The sequence below is a fragment of the Myxine glutinosa genome, chromosome 14, assembly GCF_964187855.1.
Source record: "Myxine glutinosa chromosome 14, kmMyxGlut1.1, whole genome shotgun sequence".
NCBI lineage: Eukaryota > Metazoa > Chordata > Myxini > Myxiniformes > Myxinidae > Myxine > Myxine glutinosa.
Window position 1 is genome coordinate 31,923,617 of NC_136274.1, and position 19,113 is coordinate 31,942,729.

The 19,113-nt window shown below is 45.2% G+C and overlaps 1 protein-coding gene across 5 annotated transcripts in view; it reads left to right on the forward strand.

Moving 5' to 3' along the window:
• Positions 1-19,113, forward strand: part of LOC137439578 (SH2B adapter protein 3) — a 165,711-nt gene that overhangs the window by 130,510 nt on the left and 16,088 nt on the right. For 3 of the 5 annotated variants that reach the window (XM_068135463.2, XM_068135462.2, XM_068135460.2), the window contains 5 exons: positions 10,258-10,349; positions 11,848-11,921; positions 15,463-15,627; positions 17,915-18,099; positions 18,836-19,007. In XM_068135463.2, the coding sequence (XP_067991564.1) occupies positions 10,258-10,349; positions 11,848-11,921; positions 15,463-15,627; positions 17,915-18,099; positions 18,836-19,007 (688 nt within the window). The remainder of the gene's footprint in view (positions 1-10,257; positions 10,350-11,847; positions 11,922-15,462; positions 15,628-17,914; positions 18,100-18,835; positions 19,008-19,113) is intronic. The other 2 variants (XM_078768106.1, XM_068135461.2) reach the window with 1 other exon arrangement.

Genomic DNA, 19,113 nt, shown 5'->3' on the forward strand with positions numbered 1-19,113 from the left:
GAAAGTACGCTATCTCCGGTGCAAGCCAACCAAACACCTGGAGTTTCAACGATGCATCTCTTTCTCTGTTGTTGTCACTCATTGTCACCATGACAACCGCCCTGACATCACAATGAACTGTGGCCACGCCCCATTATAAAGCACTACCTTAAGCAGTGTTTCATACGGATGACAGTTTACAGAGCGATCAAGTTGTTAGTTCATGAGCAATGAGACCACATTGTTACCTCCACCACCAAAGGTGTATGGAGGTTATGTTTTCACCCCTATCTCTGTTTGTCTATTTGTTTGTCTGTCTGTCTGTCTATCTGTCTGTCTGTTTGTCTGTCTGTTTGTCTGTTTGTTTGTCTGTTTGTTTGTCTGTTTGTTTGTCTGTTTGTTTGTCTGTCCATTTGTGAACAAAATATCTCAAAAAGTTGTGGACAGATTCGGACGAAATTTGGCAGAGCTGTAGCGTATGTGACAAGGACGAAATGATTAGATTTTGGTGAAGATCCGGATTCGGATCCGGCTACTAGAATTTTTAAAGTGATTCTTCACCATTGGGAGATAGGGCCAAAAACGATACATAGCAGGATATCTCGAAATATTATGGATGGATTTGGACGAAACTTGTTGGACCGGTTGGGTATCTGACAAGGACGATTCGATTCGATTTTGGTGAAGATCTGAATATGGATTTGGATATGAGAATTATTTAATTTCTTTTGTGATTCTTCACCATTGGAAGATAGGGCTAAAACGATAAATAGCAGGATATCTCAAAAAATTATGGATGGATTTGGACGAAACTTGTTCGACAGGTTGTGCGTGCGACAAGGAAGAATCTATTCAATTTTGGTGAAGATCTGGATCCTGATCCAGCTAGTATAATTTTCTAAGTGATTCTTCACAATTGAGTGATATGGCCAACCAGGCGGAGGTCTGCTCTCTACTGAGTGCCGTTGTAGTTTGAGAAGCATTGTCTTGTACGAGGGTCGTAATGAAAGTAATGGCTCGTATTTTTCAGTTTGTAACCAAAGCGTTGTAAGAAAGTGTCAATATCTCTGAAATGTTTGTATCTCCCTCCCATTTTAAATTGAGTGGCACCATGATCGGTCATGTGACATCACTTCATAACTTCAAAATAGCTGCCCTGCTAGATGTACATACGAGGCAGAGATATTATTGAATTTCTTCCTGTGAAATTTCTGCCCCAGTTGATATTCATAGGTGTTTACAACAACAGGCATTTTAAGGCCATTTTCCCTGCTAGAGTGGGGGTTAGCCTTGTGGGCCCCATGACGATCTTCATTTTGCCCTATTTTCTGCATCTCTCCTTGTTAACCCCCTTGCCCGTATTTCTTCTTCCACCTTTAGCCAAGTTTTTCTCTGTCTTCCCCGTCCTCTACTTCGTTCGACATTCATTTCCATCACTCTTCTCAACCAGTCACTTTCATCCTTCCTCAACACATGACCAAACCATCTCAACCTGTTTCTCTTCACAGCATCCATCACAGGCTCTATTCCCATCATCTTTCGAAATTCATCATTTGTCTTCCTCTCTCTCAACGATACTCCACACATCCACCGAACCATTTGCATTTCCACCCTTTCCAGCCTTCGTTGCTGCTCTACGTTCATTACCAATTTCTCGCTTCCATAAATCATAACACTTCTCACAGTTCCCGAAACTTCTTCCATGCACATCTCACTCTAGCAACTGTTGCCGAGTCTGATCCGCCTTCTCCATTTAGCATGTCTTCTGGGTAGCAAAATGTTTTCACACCTTCCAGCTTCATGCCGTCTCCAAGATCCAACTCAACATTTCCTTCATCTGCAGCTCCCTCTGTGCACACCTTGCACTTGAATGTAGCTGCTACACTGGTTAATGACCCTCTCACACCACTACATTTTTGATGAACCCACTCAGCGCACATTGTACATTGAATGGTGTTCGCTCCGACACCCTTCCTGCACACAGAGCACACGGCCACTTCCCAGTTCTTTCCACCTCACCACATGCTTTACCACTTGCCATCACCTTTGTTTTTTCCGATATTCACCTTCAGACCTTTTTTTCTTCATATCTGATATCCACAGGTGTTTAAAGAATGTATATGGTGACACTACCATTGGTGTGAGCAGTGTCAGACATTGGGCAAAGCGTTTCAAGAGTGGGGAAAACCGATTGTCGAGCTTCAAAGTGTTTGGCCTACAACCGCAGTGACACCGGAAAAAAAAAAAAAAAGTCGAATTGATAATTAAACAGGATCACCTCGTCGCAACACGTCAGTTGTGTGAGGCAGTGCGTATTGGAAAACCAGCAGTCATAAGCATCATACAGCAACTGATGCTCCAAGATTTCTGCGTGGTGGGTCCCAAGATTGTTGACGGAAGAGCAAAAAGAAAATCGGAAGTTCATCTATGTGGAACTCTGAACGCTGCAAAGCCGAAGGTGAGGAATTTCTATCGTGCACAGGTGAGGACTCACAGGCGACAAGACACATGGGTTCATCATTATGACCCCAAAACCAAGCGATGGTCAATGGAGTGGCCCGTAAGACATCACCAGCAGAGGAGTTCAGAACACAGCGCTGTGCAGGTAAAGTCAGGGCATCTGGTGTTTTGGGACAGAGCAGGTATCCTACTTGTCGACTTTATGCCAAAGGGTGCCATGATTAACTCGGAGCGGTACATTGAGACATTAATGAAACAAACACCGCATACAAAGAGCTCGTCCGAACCGAGACTTGGACGAGGTGCTTTTTCTTCAGGATTCACACAAGCCTGCACATATGCGAGGCAATTGCAGCCTTGGGATGGACCGACCTCCCCCATCCTGCTTGTCACCTCAGATTGCCATATCTTTGGCCTGCTAAGGATGGATTACATGGAGTACACTTTGAGGATGACAATGCCATGAAGAAGGTTTGTGATTGGTTCCGATGTTATGACGAGGAGTTTTACAACATACAACGCGTGGTTCAATGTTGGCAAAGTGCACAGTAGTTGAAAGAGACTTGGAAAGTGTGTGTGCACATTCCATTGTTACTTTCAATCTAATTGGAATTATATTCTGTGAGAAATAAAATATGAGGCAGTACTTTCGTTCCGGCCCTCGGACATGAAATGAACTTGCACGAAGAACGGTGAACGACGTTTTGCCATATCTTCTTTATGAGCTGATGGTCTGTTTTTTAAAATCTCATTAAAAACCTCAAAGGATGACATCTTAAAATGGCGAACACATTCCTGTCAAGTCCTGGGATCACGTTTGAACGGATGATTTCTGTACTGACACGAAGAATCTCGAACCGGATGACTAATCGGACACGCAATATCAAACGTCATTCAGGTTGTTTATCGTTGAGTCAGGAGAGGTGTTGCGTACGATGGTTCCATGATTTTGAGAGCAATGTGGCGGCACGTTCCGTGCTTTCAGCTGTTGTGCAACTTCACACGATGTACTTAAAAACACCATTGTAGTTTATCTTGATTTAATGTCTAGTTGCAAGACAAAACAAACTATTCAATGTGAATCTGTCCAATCACGTTGTTCTCTCCCCGCCTTTAAAATTGTGAAACGTCACAAATGTGTTGTCCCCTTCTCCATCCTTTCTCTTCTCATTGACTGTCCTGTCCTGTCTTCTCAGCCCACTCGGTTTTCTTGTCTTGTCTGTGCATCCCCAAATTCTACTGCCTGTGTGTTTGCGCCTTCCCTATTTGTCCGTCCTCCCATAGCAGGATATCCGAGTCATGGCCAGATTCAAACGAACCTAGGTGTACAAGTAGGTTAGGTGACGAGAACAAGCCGATTAGATTTTGATTCAGGTCCGAATCCATATCCGGCCTATCAGTGGGATATAAAACATAAACTGTTCATCCTGATGGAGGTATGCTCTCTACCGAGTGTCGTTCTAGTTGTTGTGATTATAACCTTAATTCCTTCCCTGCAAGGTAAACTGTCTTTTCGAAATCGAAGTTGTGTTGACGTTCATTATTCGTAGATTATTCACAGCTTTGTGTCCTCGTTTGCCTTGGGCTTCAATGAATATTGCCACCATTTTGGTTGCTCCTTGGTGGTTCCATGTTTTTGAGAGCAATGTGGCGTTCTTTGCACCTTCAGGAAACGTACGCCTATCTTGTCCCAGCAGGAGCCCTGTAAATCATCGAGCTTGTCATCACTGCAGCGAGTCGTCGTATCGAGCTTTTTACTAGAGTACGGTTTACCGCAGGCTATAAAATACTTTGTCTGGCGTAAAATCATGATGAAAGCTTCTTCTTCGTTTCTCTCCACATCCGACCTCTTCTCGTTCATAATATGTTGTAGTGTGAAGCTGTTGGGCTGAGAGCTCAATGTAATCCCACGTGCACAAACCTACGCAGCATACCTTTAAAAAAAAACTGTCGTTGTCACTTGGAAGAACTGTTTCACTCTAAACGGACAGCCCTGGTGCTTTGATTGGCGGTGACAGTTAGATGACCGTTTGTGGATCACTCTTCGACGTCTTCACAATTTTGGTTTGGCCTATTCGTGTTTCCATATGAACCTCTGGCTCATAATTTTGGGGCAAAGTGGGTTTAATTCCCACGTATTTGCCGATTTTCAACTACTAAATGTACACCGATGTCTACCAATGTCTGTCCTGCGTGTGATTTCTCGACATTCTCCTCCTTGAGCCTTAAATTGACGTTCGTGAAATGCGATGATATAAAATATTTTGCATCTCAGTGCAGAACCAGAATTAAAATAATACGCTTAATAAATGTTCATCTTTATGCGACCTGCTTTGCTTCATCCACATCAGAGTGGAGTTTTTCATACTTTACTCACGTGCCCTCCCTCACTGCCGAGGATGACGTCTGTCTCAAAAGGAAGGGGAGGAGGTGTCGAGGTCGATGGTTGAATATACATTGATGGGAGTGGGGTCATGTTCTCCTAGAGATGTCTGCTACAGCCACACTGGAAAACTGGGTGGTGTTGCTAAGGTAACTGTGTCTTGTGTTACATCTGCGCCCTGGTCTTTCCTGGCAGGTTTCGCTTGGAATCGGCATTCTTTGCACCTTGGTTTATTGTAAGGTAGCGGTAATCGATGGCGTACCTCATCAGCTCTGTCCCCAGTGGCTGAACCACTCACTGGTGGATTATTTTGGGGTCTGATGGAGTTCTAACATTCCACGATACCAAGAATCGTTTATTTCCATTTACTCAGTTTGACCCCACCAACCGAGTCCTGCTGACCATGGGCAGCCAGCCAGGAATTTGCTGGCAAAGCTTTGTTTACCCCATCCTTTTATTGGGGTTTCAGGAGTAGGCAGTGCAATCCCTAAAGAGGGCTGCTTCGGCACTTCGGCCTTGCACTTTATTACCCTCTCTAAACGTATGGCCACCACGCACCATAGCCGCTCATATGCAGAGCTTTGTCTTTTGGCTTACAGCTGCTCAGGCCTGTCAACACGACCAATACACCATCACCGTAGGACCTTTCTACTCCAACACCAACTCCCTTCCAGTGAGATCCTCATTCCTCCATTCCAACGCCTCTCAGCCACCGACTGTTCGTGCTAGAGGTTTTAAGTGATTGCCTACAGCACACAGGTATAGCAACACTGTGTTCCGATACTCTAAATACAATGGAGAGCAGGTGCCCCACAGGTGGATAATATAGAAACGGCCCCTTCACTGTCTAGATCAGCGTTCAACACAACACCCAATCCTGCCGCTTTATTCAATAGTTCACATATTAGGAAGCAGTACCTTCACCACTGCCACCTGGCAGGTGAATGCATAGATCCAGGAATTAAATAAAAATTGACTGCTGAGCATAGTAATGCGATCACTTTCTTATGCACGACACCATTCTGTCATTGATGTGTGATACCATTCCCAACCCGGCCCACCTGCGATATTAGTTAGTTCCTTGAATATCCAGGAAACAGACTCAAAAGTCGGTCCTTAAACAGATACAAAGTGTTACTGGTGAAATCGAATTGTCTTCAAAGTAAAAGATTTGTCACAGCCATTTCACGAGAACGCACCACAGTCCATCCGAACAAACATGAAGAAGATGGATAAATCTGTCGGTTCATCGTCCGGTGGTCTACAATGTACACGTAACACCACCGACTGGTTTTACCTATTTTCATGAAACGCTGCATTTGAAAATGAGGAAATTTCTCATTTTCCGATATGTTGCCAACTAATGATTTTTCACAATTCTTGCAAACACAAAAATAATTGTTGTGTTACCTATGAGGGCTAAATGCAGCCAGAGATCCATATAAACATTTCCAGTTGCATCATATATTTGAATACGAAAGATTGTTTGAATTAATCAGCAGGTATGCGATTATGTCACATTTTAAAGATAGCTTTCATATTTGCAAGTACGAACAAAAAAAAGAAGTGAAGCAGAACTCTCCTGATGCTGACGAATCGCAAATCATTTTGTTAACATACAGGAATCGCTCTATTGTCACGGATGCATGACCGGCAGAAAGTATCTGCATTAAACGATTTGGAGATGCGTGTTGGGATTGCTACCGGAATCGCACGTCATCCGTAATGTTGTTCAAGTCGAGTTTGGTAAACTCTTGGCCTTCGAGTGATATTCTCAGGAGATGTTCAAAGGAATACTCTGCTGGCCTGCTCCGATGTTGACGTCGTTTCCACCATGAACGTGGTGGTGACGGGTTCTGTGGTGGAGCCGCTATTAGTATATTAGTATTACATCGAGCAAACAGGACAACCATATCCTGTGTCTCCTTTTATGGCCGCTACCTTTCCTTGACCCCCTGACCAACATTTGTCCCACCATGGCTGCACGACAATGTTGCTCTCCAGGCAGGAGCACTTTCTTGCCAACTTCTGCCATCGTGTATACCTCTGCTTGGAGAAGAACTAATGCCACGCTCCAAATGACCAAGCTTGTCAATGTTTCTCTGGAGATTTAATTTGATTGGGTATAAAGGTGTCTCCCTTATCCCTGGTGTTGGGCTAGCGGCTAGGGTGCCGGCTTAGGATCCAAGGATCCTGGGTTCGAATCCCGGTCGATCGCTGAATTAACGCCAGGGGGGTTGACTCAGCCTGTCATCCTTCCGAGGTCGGCTAATTGAGTACCAGTTCACTGGTAATTCCCTGTTTGTCGTTAAAGGCGGCAAAAAGGGTTGGCGTCAGGAAGGGCATCCGGCCGTAAAACATTGCTTCAAATAGGGGACCGAAAAACAACAACAACCACGGTTCCCGAAAAAGGCCAACCCCCGCTTTGCGGGGGAAAATGGCCTCTAAAGGTGGTTTTTTTTATTTTTTATTTTTTATAAAGGTGTCTCCCTTCCCAAAAGTTGGGTTCACCGTGAGTTTGGGTTATGCTGGCTTCATTTATGGATAATTACCAGACTTTAGACTTCAGTTTTAATTTTTTACCCCGTCCTTTTGTGTGTGGTCTGGATACTTCATAAAGATTTATATTTAATTTTTGAAAAAAACATTTAATATTTTGTGAAAAATCATATTCATTTGATTTTATGCCTTTGTCCATTTTATGGATGCTGTGAGGCCCTACATCTAACCTATAGGGGTGTACCTTCACCTCCCCTCGGTAGATTGACATCTGAGCTTTCGATCCGCACCCAACCAATGCTCTTCCATGTGTTTCTCTGCTTCGCAACAGAGGTTAACAGGGCTCACTACGAAGTGTGGACACATGGAGATCCAGGGATAATTGAATGTGCGTCGTTTTTTTTTCCAATAAATTCATCAGGACTCACCCAGTGAAATAGATTTTACAATCTTTTGAACCCATACAGTATTTACTACAGATAACTAGAGAGTTCAGAGAACATCTTCACCCATGTAATCTTGAGAAAAAGGACATAGGAAGTGTCTTCTCAACTCTTGCTTTGGGTTTCCGAGCATTAGCTATGTTAGCTTTGTGAACTTTGACTAACCGGCGCAATGGCAATCATACAAAGCCGATGGGTCAAATGAACCTTCTGCCAACCCTTCACAGAAAGTAACGATTTTGGAATGATCTTTGGGAAAAAGATGCACTCAATTAAAGTAAAAAAAGAAAAGAAAAAAAAGAAGATGCACTCAAACCCTAACCCTAACACCCCCCCCACCCCGCTCCCTCCCCCCATGTTTAAAGTTTCACATCGATCGGATAAGCGGTGGCAGAGAAAAACATTAATATATATGTGCACCAGGGGTTTGTACTTACTGACACAGCCACATGCAACACACACACGTAGGTGGATACCTTGAGACCTGGTATCCGTTCCATTTCTCGAAAACCCACCCACGTGTGGAGATACCAGCTAACAGCAACTTTCACACACACACACACACACACACACACACACACACACACACACACACACACACACACACACACACACACACACACACACACACACACACACACACACACCTGGGAGGGCTCCATTACACCTTCTGAAATCCGCATGTGAGATAACAACCAACACACATACCACGCATTGCAATAGTCTCGCATCCTCTTGGGTTGAGACTAACTAGAAAGCCTCCCAGAATGCAAAGCCCATCCACACCTGCTGTACTCAAACAAAACTTGATGAAAACGGCTAGAAAAAACTGTACATTTCATGAATCAAATGTTTTTCTATTCTCATAAAAATTCAAGGCTTGTTGAAAAATTGATGACAAAAATTGATGAGTTTTGGCTCTTCACGCGTCTGTTTCCCCCCTCGCCCGTCTGTTTCCCCCTCGCCCGTCTGTTTCCCCCTCGCCCGTCTGTTTCCCCCTCGCCCTTCTGTTTCCCCCTCGCCCTTCTGTTTCCCCCTCGCCCGTCTGTTTCCCCCTCGCCCGCCTGTTTCCCCCCTCGCCCGCCTGTTTCCCCCCTCGCCCGCCTGTTTCCCCCCTCGCCCGCCTGTTTCCCCCCTCGCCCGCCTGTTTCCCCCCTCGCCCGCCTGTTTCCCCCCTCGCCCGCCTGTTTCCCCCCTCGCCCGCCTGTTTCCCCCCTCGCCCGCCTGTTTCCCCCCTCGCCCACCTGTTTCCCCCCTCGCCCGCCTGTTTCCCCCCTCGCCCGCCTGTTTCCCCCCTCGCCCGCCTGTTTCCCCCCTCGCCCGCCTGTTTCCCCCCTCGCCCGCCTGTTTCCCCCCTCGCCCGCCTGTTTCCCCCCTCGCCCGCCTGTTTCCCCCCTCGCCCGCCTGTTTCCCCCCTCGCCCGCCTGTTTCCCCCCTCGCCCGCCTGTTTCCCCCCCTCGCCCGCCTGTTTCCCCCCCTCGCCCGCCTGTTTCCCCCCTCGCCCGTCTGTTTCCCCCCTCGCCCGTCTGTTTCCCCCCTCGCCCGTCTGTTTCCCCCCTCGCCCACCTGTTTCCCCCCTCGCCCATTTGCAGCACACCTCACCTTCCCTCGACTCGTCTTGCCCCAACTCATCTTAATTTGCCCATCTCCCATCTGCCCCTCTTCACACATCTCCCACCTGCCCCCCTTCACACATCTCCCACCTGCCCCCCTTCATGCATCTCACACGTGCCCCCTTCACACATCTCATACCTGCCCCCTTCACACATCTCACACCTGCCCCCCCTTCACACATCTCCCACCTGCCCCCCCTTCACACATCTCCCACCTGCCCCCTTCACACATCTCACACCTGCCCCGTTCACACATCTCACATCTGCCCCCTTCACACATCTGTCTCTGTTCCCCTTCATCAATCTCCCACCTGCCCCCACTCCCCATCTCCGTCGCCCCATCTATCCCATATCCAAAATATCCCCACAATGTTGCAAGGTGCTGTCTTTATTTGAAGTAGAATTTTGCCAAGGTACGAGCACATAGTGGTCCATTCCCTGGGATCTCTAACATTCACCGGCGAATTCTGGGGAATGGCCAAAAGTGGTCCTTTGGACTTTTTGGTCCAAAGGACTGCACAGCATTGTAACCTTTTCACCTATTGGTCTAAAAGGCCTTTGTGCCTTCTGGCCATGGTTCTATTAAACACATGCATTTTGCACTTCAGGTTTTTCCAGCTTGTTTTCATCAAAGGTGATTTCCTGGGTGTTTGATCTTTCACCAAAAGCTTGCAATCTCTCAACTGTCATTCTTATCTGTCAATGAAATGTATCCGTTGCTCTTTTTCTTAATCCCATCTTGGTGTTCTTTCAAACCCAGTGTGTAGTTTCCTCCATTTTATGGCTTCCCTCCCACCCCAACCCTCTTCCTATTTCGCCTTTCATTCTTGCTCATCCTTGCTTTCTCTGTCCTACTTCCCATCCATGTCTCTCTCTGCAGATGACAAATGGTGTCGAGTACATTGTCAAAACGGTTGACCAACTACAGATGAATTCCTGGCTTGCTGCAATCCAGGAATGCGTGTCAACGGGGTAAGTGGCCACAGCTTTTTTTTCGGTTCGGAAATCCCTTGTTGACATCTTGTTTCTACGTTGTTGAACCAAATATGTTGTGCGTTTGTCAGGTTGAGCTGCCGGTCTTGCTGTTTCGACTTTAGCTTCGCTGGAAAAGCAAGTGTGGCCATCAGGGTTTTATTTTGTTGCAAGGCCGTGGGGAATATATTAATGGGGAGGCTAGGGAAATGCACTTGGCAACCTACAGAAAACAGGAAGTGAAAGCAGGAACGAAAGCCTACTTTGACAGTCAACCGTGGACTTTGCATTTTGGGAGTCAACCGCTGCAAACCGGAATCGGCACCAAAGTAGTTCAGAACATACGAGGTTAAAACGGACAGAAAGAGATCCTTGGAGTGAAACACATTCTCTTGATCCAGGTATTTATGGAAGTCAGAATGGAGCAGGTAACTGAAGATTCGCTTTGTAGTGACATTTCTGCCACCCAGTGTTCGGTGTGCCACGACACAAGGGCACCTGTGCCAGGAGGACCTAACACCTGCTTGAGTTTGGTGAACGTCTTGGCATTGCAATGCCTCATTGATGCTGTGACCTTCGTGCTCAAGCGACAAAAAGCACAAGCGACAGACGAAACGACAATTCTGATAAACAAATGGCCAAACGTACAAAATCTTCTCGTTTACTTGGGGAAAGCGGCAGAAAATTGTTCCAATATCTTGGAGCGTTTATTGTCCCCCGTCGCACAGCGGAGCGAAAGGGGGACTATGGTTTTCCCCTCCGTCCGTGTGTCCGTCCGTGCGGGCGTGCGTGCGTGCGTAAGCGAAGGACTGCATTCGAATTTGGTGTGTGGGTGCAACCCACGTCAAAATCCAAGATGGCCGCCGCCATGTATGTCTGATGCCATGTATGTCTGATGCCATGTATGTCTGAACCTTGTGAGCTGAATATCTTGAAAAATAAGCGAAGTACCAACTTCTAATCTGGTGTGTGGGTGTATCTCGGCATAAGGAAGAACGCTGTTGAAAATTGGGTCGCCACGTCAAAATCCAAGATGGCCGCCTCCATGTATGTTGGAACCTTGTGAGCGAAATATCATATCATAGCATGTTTTCTGCGTCTTCCACTTTGTCAACTCACATCACTTCCCCGACGGGGGACCGAGGCGTACCGTTTGTTGATATTAGGTAGGCCGGGAAAGACGACCTTCGATTGTACTAATAAAGCTGCACTTTTGAGATTTGTGACTCACGGATGTCACAACGTACTTTGGTTCTTTGGTTTGGTACAATTACCTTTGGTTCTTCAAAGCCTCTTTTCCAGGACAGTCCCTCGTACTCTGGTTGACGTTGGGTTAAACACGTCTTTGTTCAAATGTTTCCAAAATTGAGTGCAAAGATTGGTTTTTTTTTTGTAGCAATCCCATCTGTTTTCCTCAGTCACCTGTGGCATCTCGTTCCTGTGTCGTTCTGTGTTTATATTGATTAATTATTTAAACATGTTCCCCTGCCCTTCCAAGGCCAAACACCTCGGTGCAGACCTTTCCCAGACACGATGGCCGCAGCACTGACATGCAGTCGGGAGCAGAGCCTGGTAGGTACAGATGTTTATTGTGGTGACCAAAAAATGTCTTTGCTGTTCTTCCCCTCACATTGATTCGTTTTATGCACCTGTAGAGGCCTGAAGGCCATTCCGCCACCAGAGGTAGATGGAGGTTGTTTTCACCCCGTCTGTCTGTCTGTCTGTCTGTTTATCTGTCTATTTGTTTCACCCTTTTTGTTACTTGCAAAATCGAAAATTTTTCAAGTATATTGGTTGGTCTTGTTCTTATTGTCTGTCTGTCTGTATGTATGTCAGTCCACAATTTTAACCGATCCTCACGAAACTTCAAGTTGTAGAGGTCGTCACAATTGAGAAGCCTTTTGATTTTGAGGTCAAAGGTCATCTGGAGGTCAAATTTCTATAATCGCCATTTTTAATCCGATTGACTTGAAATTTGAATAGGATTTTCATATCAGCTAACTGAATTCAACCACCAACTATTTTGGAGATCAACATGGGCTAAAAGGTCAACATAGGCCAAAGGTCAACCACCTTTTTCAAATTTCTAAAATTCTCAATTTTCATCCGATTCACTTGAAATTTGAATGGGATTTTCATCTCAGCGAACTGAATTCAACCACCAATTATTTTTGAGATCAATATAGGGCAAAGGTCTACAACAATTTCAAATTTCTAAAATCCTCGATTTTCATCCGATTCACTTGAAATCTGAATAGGATTTGCAATATCAGTGTACTGAAAACAAACCACCAATTAATTTTTGAGGTCAACATCGGCCAGAATTCTAAAATTGTCAATTTTCATCCGATTAACTTAAAATTTGAAGACGATTTGCATATCAGGTCACTGAATTCAACCATTAATTATTTTTGAGGTCAAAAGGATGCTCTACTTAGTGCCATTCTACTTTGTTCTGTTTTGCCAAGTCTCGCTCTGTGATTTTTCATTTGTCTGGTTGTTTGTCACCGACCTACAGGTCACAATTCTAAACCGATCATCATGAAACTTCACCAAGTTGTAGAGGTCGTCACAATTGAGAAGCCTATTGATTTTGAGGTCAAAGGTCATCTGGAGGTCAAATTTCAAAAATATCTATTTTTAATCCGATTGACTTGAAAATTGAACAGCATTTGCACATTGTCACTAAATTGGGAAACCAACTATTTTTGAGGTCAAAAGGTCAAATGTCAACTCTAGGTCAAACTTCCAAAATCAATTTTCATCCGATTGACTTGAAAATCGAACAGCATTTGCATAGCGCCTCATTGAATTGGGAAAGTAACTATTTTTGAGGTCAAAAGGTAAACGAAAGGTCAAACTTGCAAAAGCATCAATTTTCATCTGAAAAATCATCAATTTTCATCCGATTGACTTGGGAATTGAACAGCATTTGCATAGTGCCTCACTGAATTGGGAAACTAATTATTTTGAGATCAAAATGTCAAAGGTCAACTCCAGGTCAAACTTTTAAAATCATCAATTTTCATCTAAAAATCGTCACTTTTCATCCTATTCACCCGAGCTTTGATCAAGATCATCAATTTTGATCTTGATGAAATGGACAATTTTCTGGATCAATTGCAACCTTTTTGGGTGGGGGGGGGGAGGGGGGAGGTGGATTTTCCAAGTATCGTGCTCTGCATGACGTCTTCTTGTTTGTTTGTCCGTTTGTGAACAAAATATCTCAATATGTTGTGGACGGATTTGGACAAAATTTGGCAGAGATGTGTAGCGTATGTGACACCGACGAAATGATTACATTTTTGTGAAGATTCAGATCCGGCTCCTAGAATTTTTTTTAAGTACAGTAATTCGTCATGGGAGATGGGGCCAAAAACTATACATAACAGGATATCTCACAAAGGTATGGACGGATTTGGACGAAACTTGGTGGACCGGTTGGGTGTCTGACAAAGACGATTCGATTCGATTTTGGTGAAGATCTGAATATGGATTCTGATACGAGAATTATTTATTTTTTAAAGTGATTCTTCACCATTGAGAGATAGGGCTAAAACCAACATATAGCAGGATATCTCAAAAAGTTATGGACGGATTTGGAAGAAACTTGTTGGACAGGTTGTGTGTGTGACAAGGAAGAATCGATTCAATTTTGGTGAAGATCTGAACATGGATTCGGCTACAATAATTATAAAAATTTTAAAGTGATTCTTCACCATTGAGTGATATGGCCAACCAGGTGGAGGTATAGATGATGATGTTGTCTCCTCGGGCAATGATGGCATTGCTTTTCTATGGCTGGTAAACATGGGTAAGTGTGTGGTATAGAAGGGGGGGGGGGGCGTCGCCACCTCCTCTCTGCCCTGGCTGTTGGGGAGTTCACCCTTTTCCACCCGTGCTGTTGGAGTCAACTGGACTCTCATCCATCTGCCACCTGCCATTTAAACCGCATGGCTGCCGGGGTATGCTCTCTACTGAGTGCCGTTCTAGTTTAGATTTGTTATACCAAAGTGCGCACGGTTGTTGCTATTATTTATTTTGTAGTATCTAAGGCTCGTAGTTGAGCTGCCACACACATCTCTCATGTATTTGTCTGCATGTCCAACACATGACTATTAGATTAGACAAACATAGCCCTTGAGCTTGGGGAAAATGCTCTCACTTCCTGGGGCACTCTGGGTACCAGTGACTTCACAACAGTGGTGCCGCCTTTCTCATCACACTCGACGGGGCATTTACGAAGGAGGAATTTTGTCCTTCCCATAGATGTCAACCTATGGGGATTGTCTGTGTTCTTATACTTTTAAATACTCAACGTTGGGCAAAGAAGCAGCAAGTACCGTTTTTAGTCTTTGGTATGACTTGGCCGGGATTTTAACTCACCGACTGCCCAGACTTGGAGGAGAGACTCCAACGATTACACCACCAAGTCTGGTTTAGCAAATTGATTTCGTGCAAAACAAATTGATTGATTGGGGTGAGGGAGGTGCGGGGAGTGTGGGGGGTGCGGGGTTGTGAGGAGGTTACTTACCAAGCATGTAATACTTGTTCCCAGCACCACAAACTGTCATCCTGGTGTCTCGTAGGCAGGGCAAGGCATCAATGGGTGTGCTGTCCCTTGGATGGATGTTCAATTGAGCGTCCAGTCTGTCAGCATTAGTTGGTGGATGTTAAAGATCCCACGGTGTGCTTCGCAAAGAGTAGGCGAGCTTTTGCCGGCACTGAACAAATGACAAATTCCTGCTTTGTAGGTGGTATAGAACACAGACCAACAGCCTCAGGTTGGCAACCATTGTACACACCTGATGGGCCCAATGGGTTGTTCCTGTGTTCACGTTCCTTGTGAGGAAACACCAAAGGTCTTTTACTTTTGCATGCTAAACTGCATGGTATATACAGCATACTTCGTATTGTCACTGGAAACACGTTTTGCTTCTCGTTCGAAGAGGGAGTTTTATCGTTCCAGATGTAATATGAGAATATCACCAGCTCTTTGGACTATTTTACTGGATTTACTTCCATGATCATTTCCACCGAGTTTAGCTTGGTGATTGGCCAACACTGTACCTGTTCATGATTGGTCACCTGAAGGTCTAACGTTTTCCCCTAGCAGAACGACCGCTGCTGCATCGATCACCACCCACCACTCCAAGTGAGGAACCTCCTCACGAGTTTCCTCCACCTGCAGTACCTCCCCGTGCACCTCTTGCTGAACCCCAACCTGAACCTACTCATTTTCTACCGATGGCACCGCTGCTGCTCGACAATCATACAGGTGGGAGAAGCACGTTTTGCTCCGCACCCGACACAGCCATTCCAACCAAGCTATTTGCCGTCGTCGTAAGGATTGCATTGGGGGGCCGGGGTAGGGGGCGCGATGTCCAAATCGAGCCGGTCACGTTTTCTTAAACGGCGACACAAGGCTCGCAGAGTAGCTTAGTCGTATAAGTTGACGCTGTAGGACGTTGAGACTACGAATAGACCAACTCGGGATACGCGACGTGAACCGAATACTCAGAGGGGATCATGAAACCGGAAGATTCGGTCTTCATCATAAATTCGCCTGAAGTGAATTTCCTGGTTTATGTTTCTGCAAAACAACTGATCTTGTGGTGGTGATGGATCTCTTACCAAGTAAAGCCAAATAAATTAATCACGTATGGTGGGGTCAAGCTCTTGTGACCAAGAGCGGATTTTGTGGTTGTGGGCAGCATCTTCCTCATTGCAATTCCTTTCATTTGCTCTGACGTCACCACCCCCAACCCTTTTTTTAATGTTCCCTAACAACGGCATAGAGAATACAAATATTTGTCATCGTTTCTGCTTGCAAAATGCCCGTTATGTGCTCATTTATTTGAGGATGTGTGTGCGTCCGTTAGTTGTGTAAGACCATGCGCCTCCGCCTTCTAATACCTGATATTATGAACAGCTTTCTGTTGTAAAACTACAGTGATTCACCAATTTGCTTTCGTTCTCTGGGCCTCAAACTCGAGGTCGTTTTGACTTGGTCACCCTATCTTTAAACGCATCTGGCTACGTGGACCCTGGAGGGTCCCTCCCTGCTTTGTGGGCCTCACGTGGAAGTAATCCAGCTGCTTGGATCTTAGGTTATTGCCCTAACAATGTTGCAACAAATACTAGTCACAACGGACGTGCAAAGAAACGTCGACTTGGGTGTCGAAACGAACTTGAAAGAAACTGCCAGGAGCGTGCGAAAGCCGCGATTGCGAAAGTCGGGCCTTGCGGCGAGGATGCCCCGACGGAGAATCATTCGGTCGGTTTACGGAGAGTAGACGAGCTCGGTGCTCCCTCCCACATGTGAAGATATTGTTTGAAACGTCAGGCAAAACCCCCTAAACTCTATTTACCACAAAATACCCTTTATCAGATGAAGAACGACTTGTACAGAGGAACCCTTGTACCTACTACCCAGTCAAGCTGCAGGAAACCTTCAAATTCCGAGGTTATTTTAACGGGATCATTAATACCAACTTGAAATGTGCCTTCCTGAGAGTTTGTCTTTGATTTTGATAAAGTGATTGTGTATTTCCTTAAGTACGTGGTCAAAGCATAAATAAACCTTTCCCATACAGGTAAGTGGTCCTCGGCCTCGATCGGCATATCCATGTCAACAAGTCTCCCGAGAGCTCCGCTTACTGTGGGTTGTGGGGAGGTTGTAATTGCTTGCTCATTTAACTTGTCCTGACAAGTGGACCAGGTACAATTTTGCTTCGTCTTCAAGATGATATCAGTTATTAGTGATGGTAATTGAAGTGCAGTTCACCATCTTGCCCTCAGTGTCTCAATGACTGCCTTTGAGAGAAGCGCTGGTTAGCAAAAAGTAAAACTAGAGCTTCCAGGGAAGCAGAACTCAACTGAACTGACTGGACAACTTGACACACCAAGTTTGATCAAAATCCATAAATATTTGTGGACGTTAAAGTCTTAACGTCGTTTCGGAGCTGAAAACGATATGGCGGCCTATGGCGGCCATTTTGTGACGGATCGGGTTGGAATGCAATAGCAACCTACATTGTGTGATAAGGGTTAAACATTCTAAGTTTAATCAAAATCTGTTAATATTTGTGGATGCTGGAATGTTAACGTCGTTTTCATGACCAAAAACAAAATGGTCGTCTAAGTCAGCCATTTTTCAACGGATCGGGCTGAAATGTAATACCAACCTGGTCCTTGGGGTAAGGATGCTGCATGTCAAGTTTGATCAGAATCGGTTGATATTTGTGGACGCTGGAGTGTTAACGTCGAAAAGTTAACGGACGACACGACGACGACGACGGACGCCGGAGGGTTCAGTATGTGATGAACTCAACTGGACGGTAGTCCAGTTGAGTTAACAAGTTGAATTATTTTAATTTAACAAACTCGGTTTGTAGGGACGATTATGATTCTCATACGAGCGTTTCGTCCCATTTACGCACAAAATTGTTTTTGCATTATGACAATATTGATGGTTTGTGGACTGGCAAACAGGAAGAGTGATAGAAGGATGGCAAATCTTTCCATGGTTCGATGACTTTTTAAAATTTTTTATAACTGATCAGGTGAAAGTGAGGGAGAAGATCCTCTGGCAAGCTTCACCTGGTTTCATGGGACGTTGTCACGGGGAAAGGCGGTACAACTGGTTCTGACTGGTGGTGCAGAATGGCATGGCCTCTTCCTGGTACGGCAGAGCGAGTCTCGTCGTGGGGAGTACGTCGTCACCTTCAACTGCCGTGGCCAAGCAAAGGTGAGGTTCTGGAATGAGGCCGCATCCGTACGCTAAGACGTTTTCTAAAAACTTAGCTTATCCAGGGTTGGAGTTGCCTTTCTTAATCTACTTGCCCAGACTCTGTTACTCTGTACTTGTCTCGTCAAAATTGTATTCATCATGACATTCTGGATTATTATAAGGGAATCTAACGACAAGTTGTTGGTAAGAGTAAACAAAGTCTAACACCGCAGGAGTAATTGATGGGAAACTATCTCAATATGACCTCTAAAGGATTGCCCACTCCATGATGGAATGTCCTGCATACACAGGACCATCTCTTCACCCGGAAGAAAAAGAAAATGAAAAGGGGAGGGGTATTAGAAATGATAGAGGATATTTTTGTATGAAGACATCATGAGTTGCTCGAGTAAGGGGAAAACGGTTTGGAAGAACTTGAGGAAGGGCTGGGTTATCACATCCCAAAATTGGAAGGTCATTGCAAAAGTTGTCACAATATATTATGAGAAGTTGTAGTTTTGTACTTAACCGGATGCACAACTGAACATTGTCCAGTTAGTAACTTTATTTTACGATATCTTCTGCAGAATAAGACTCACGTGACGACACGGTTCGCCAAGTCTCTCCTTTAACAAATGTTAATGCAGCTGTAAGCAGCGTTTTTGGTGTGGACGTGTCAAGTCCACGTGACTATGCTGGTGAACGCGTGTTTCGCGAGCCGAGCTCAAACAGACCCATGCTGTCTTCCCCGCAGCATCTGCGGTTGTCTGTCGGCGAGGACCACCGTTGCCGCGTGCAGCATTTGTTCTTCCCAAGCGTTCTCGATATGCTGAAATACTTCCAGAGGGAACCCATTCCACTGGATGCAAGTGCGACGTCACCGTCAGACTCCGTCAGGCTTTCGCATTACGTCATGCGAGTTGCAGGTGAGCTTGAGCTCGTTGCACCTGTGCTTTCAAAGCTTGGTCGCATTTCACATGTTACTCTTGCTATTTTTCAACAAAAAAAATGGAGTAAAATGGGTTTTTAATG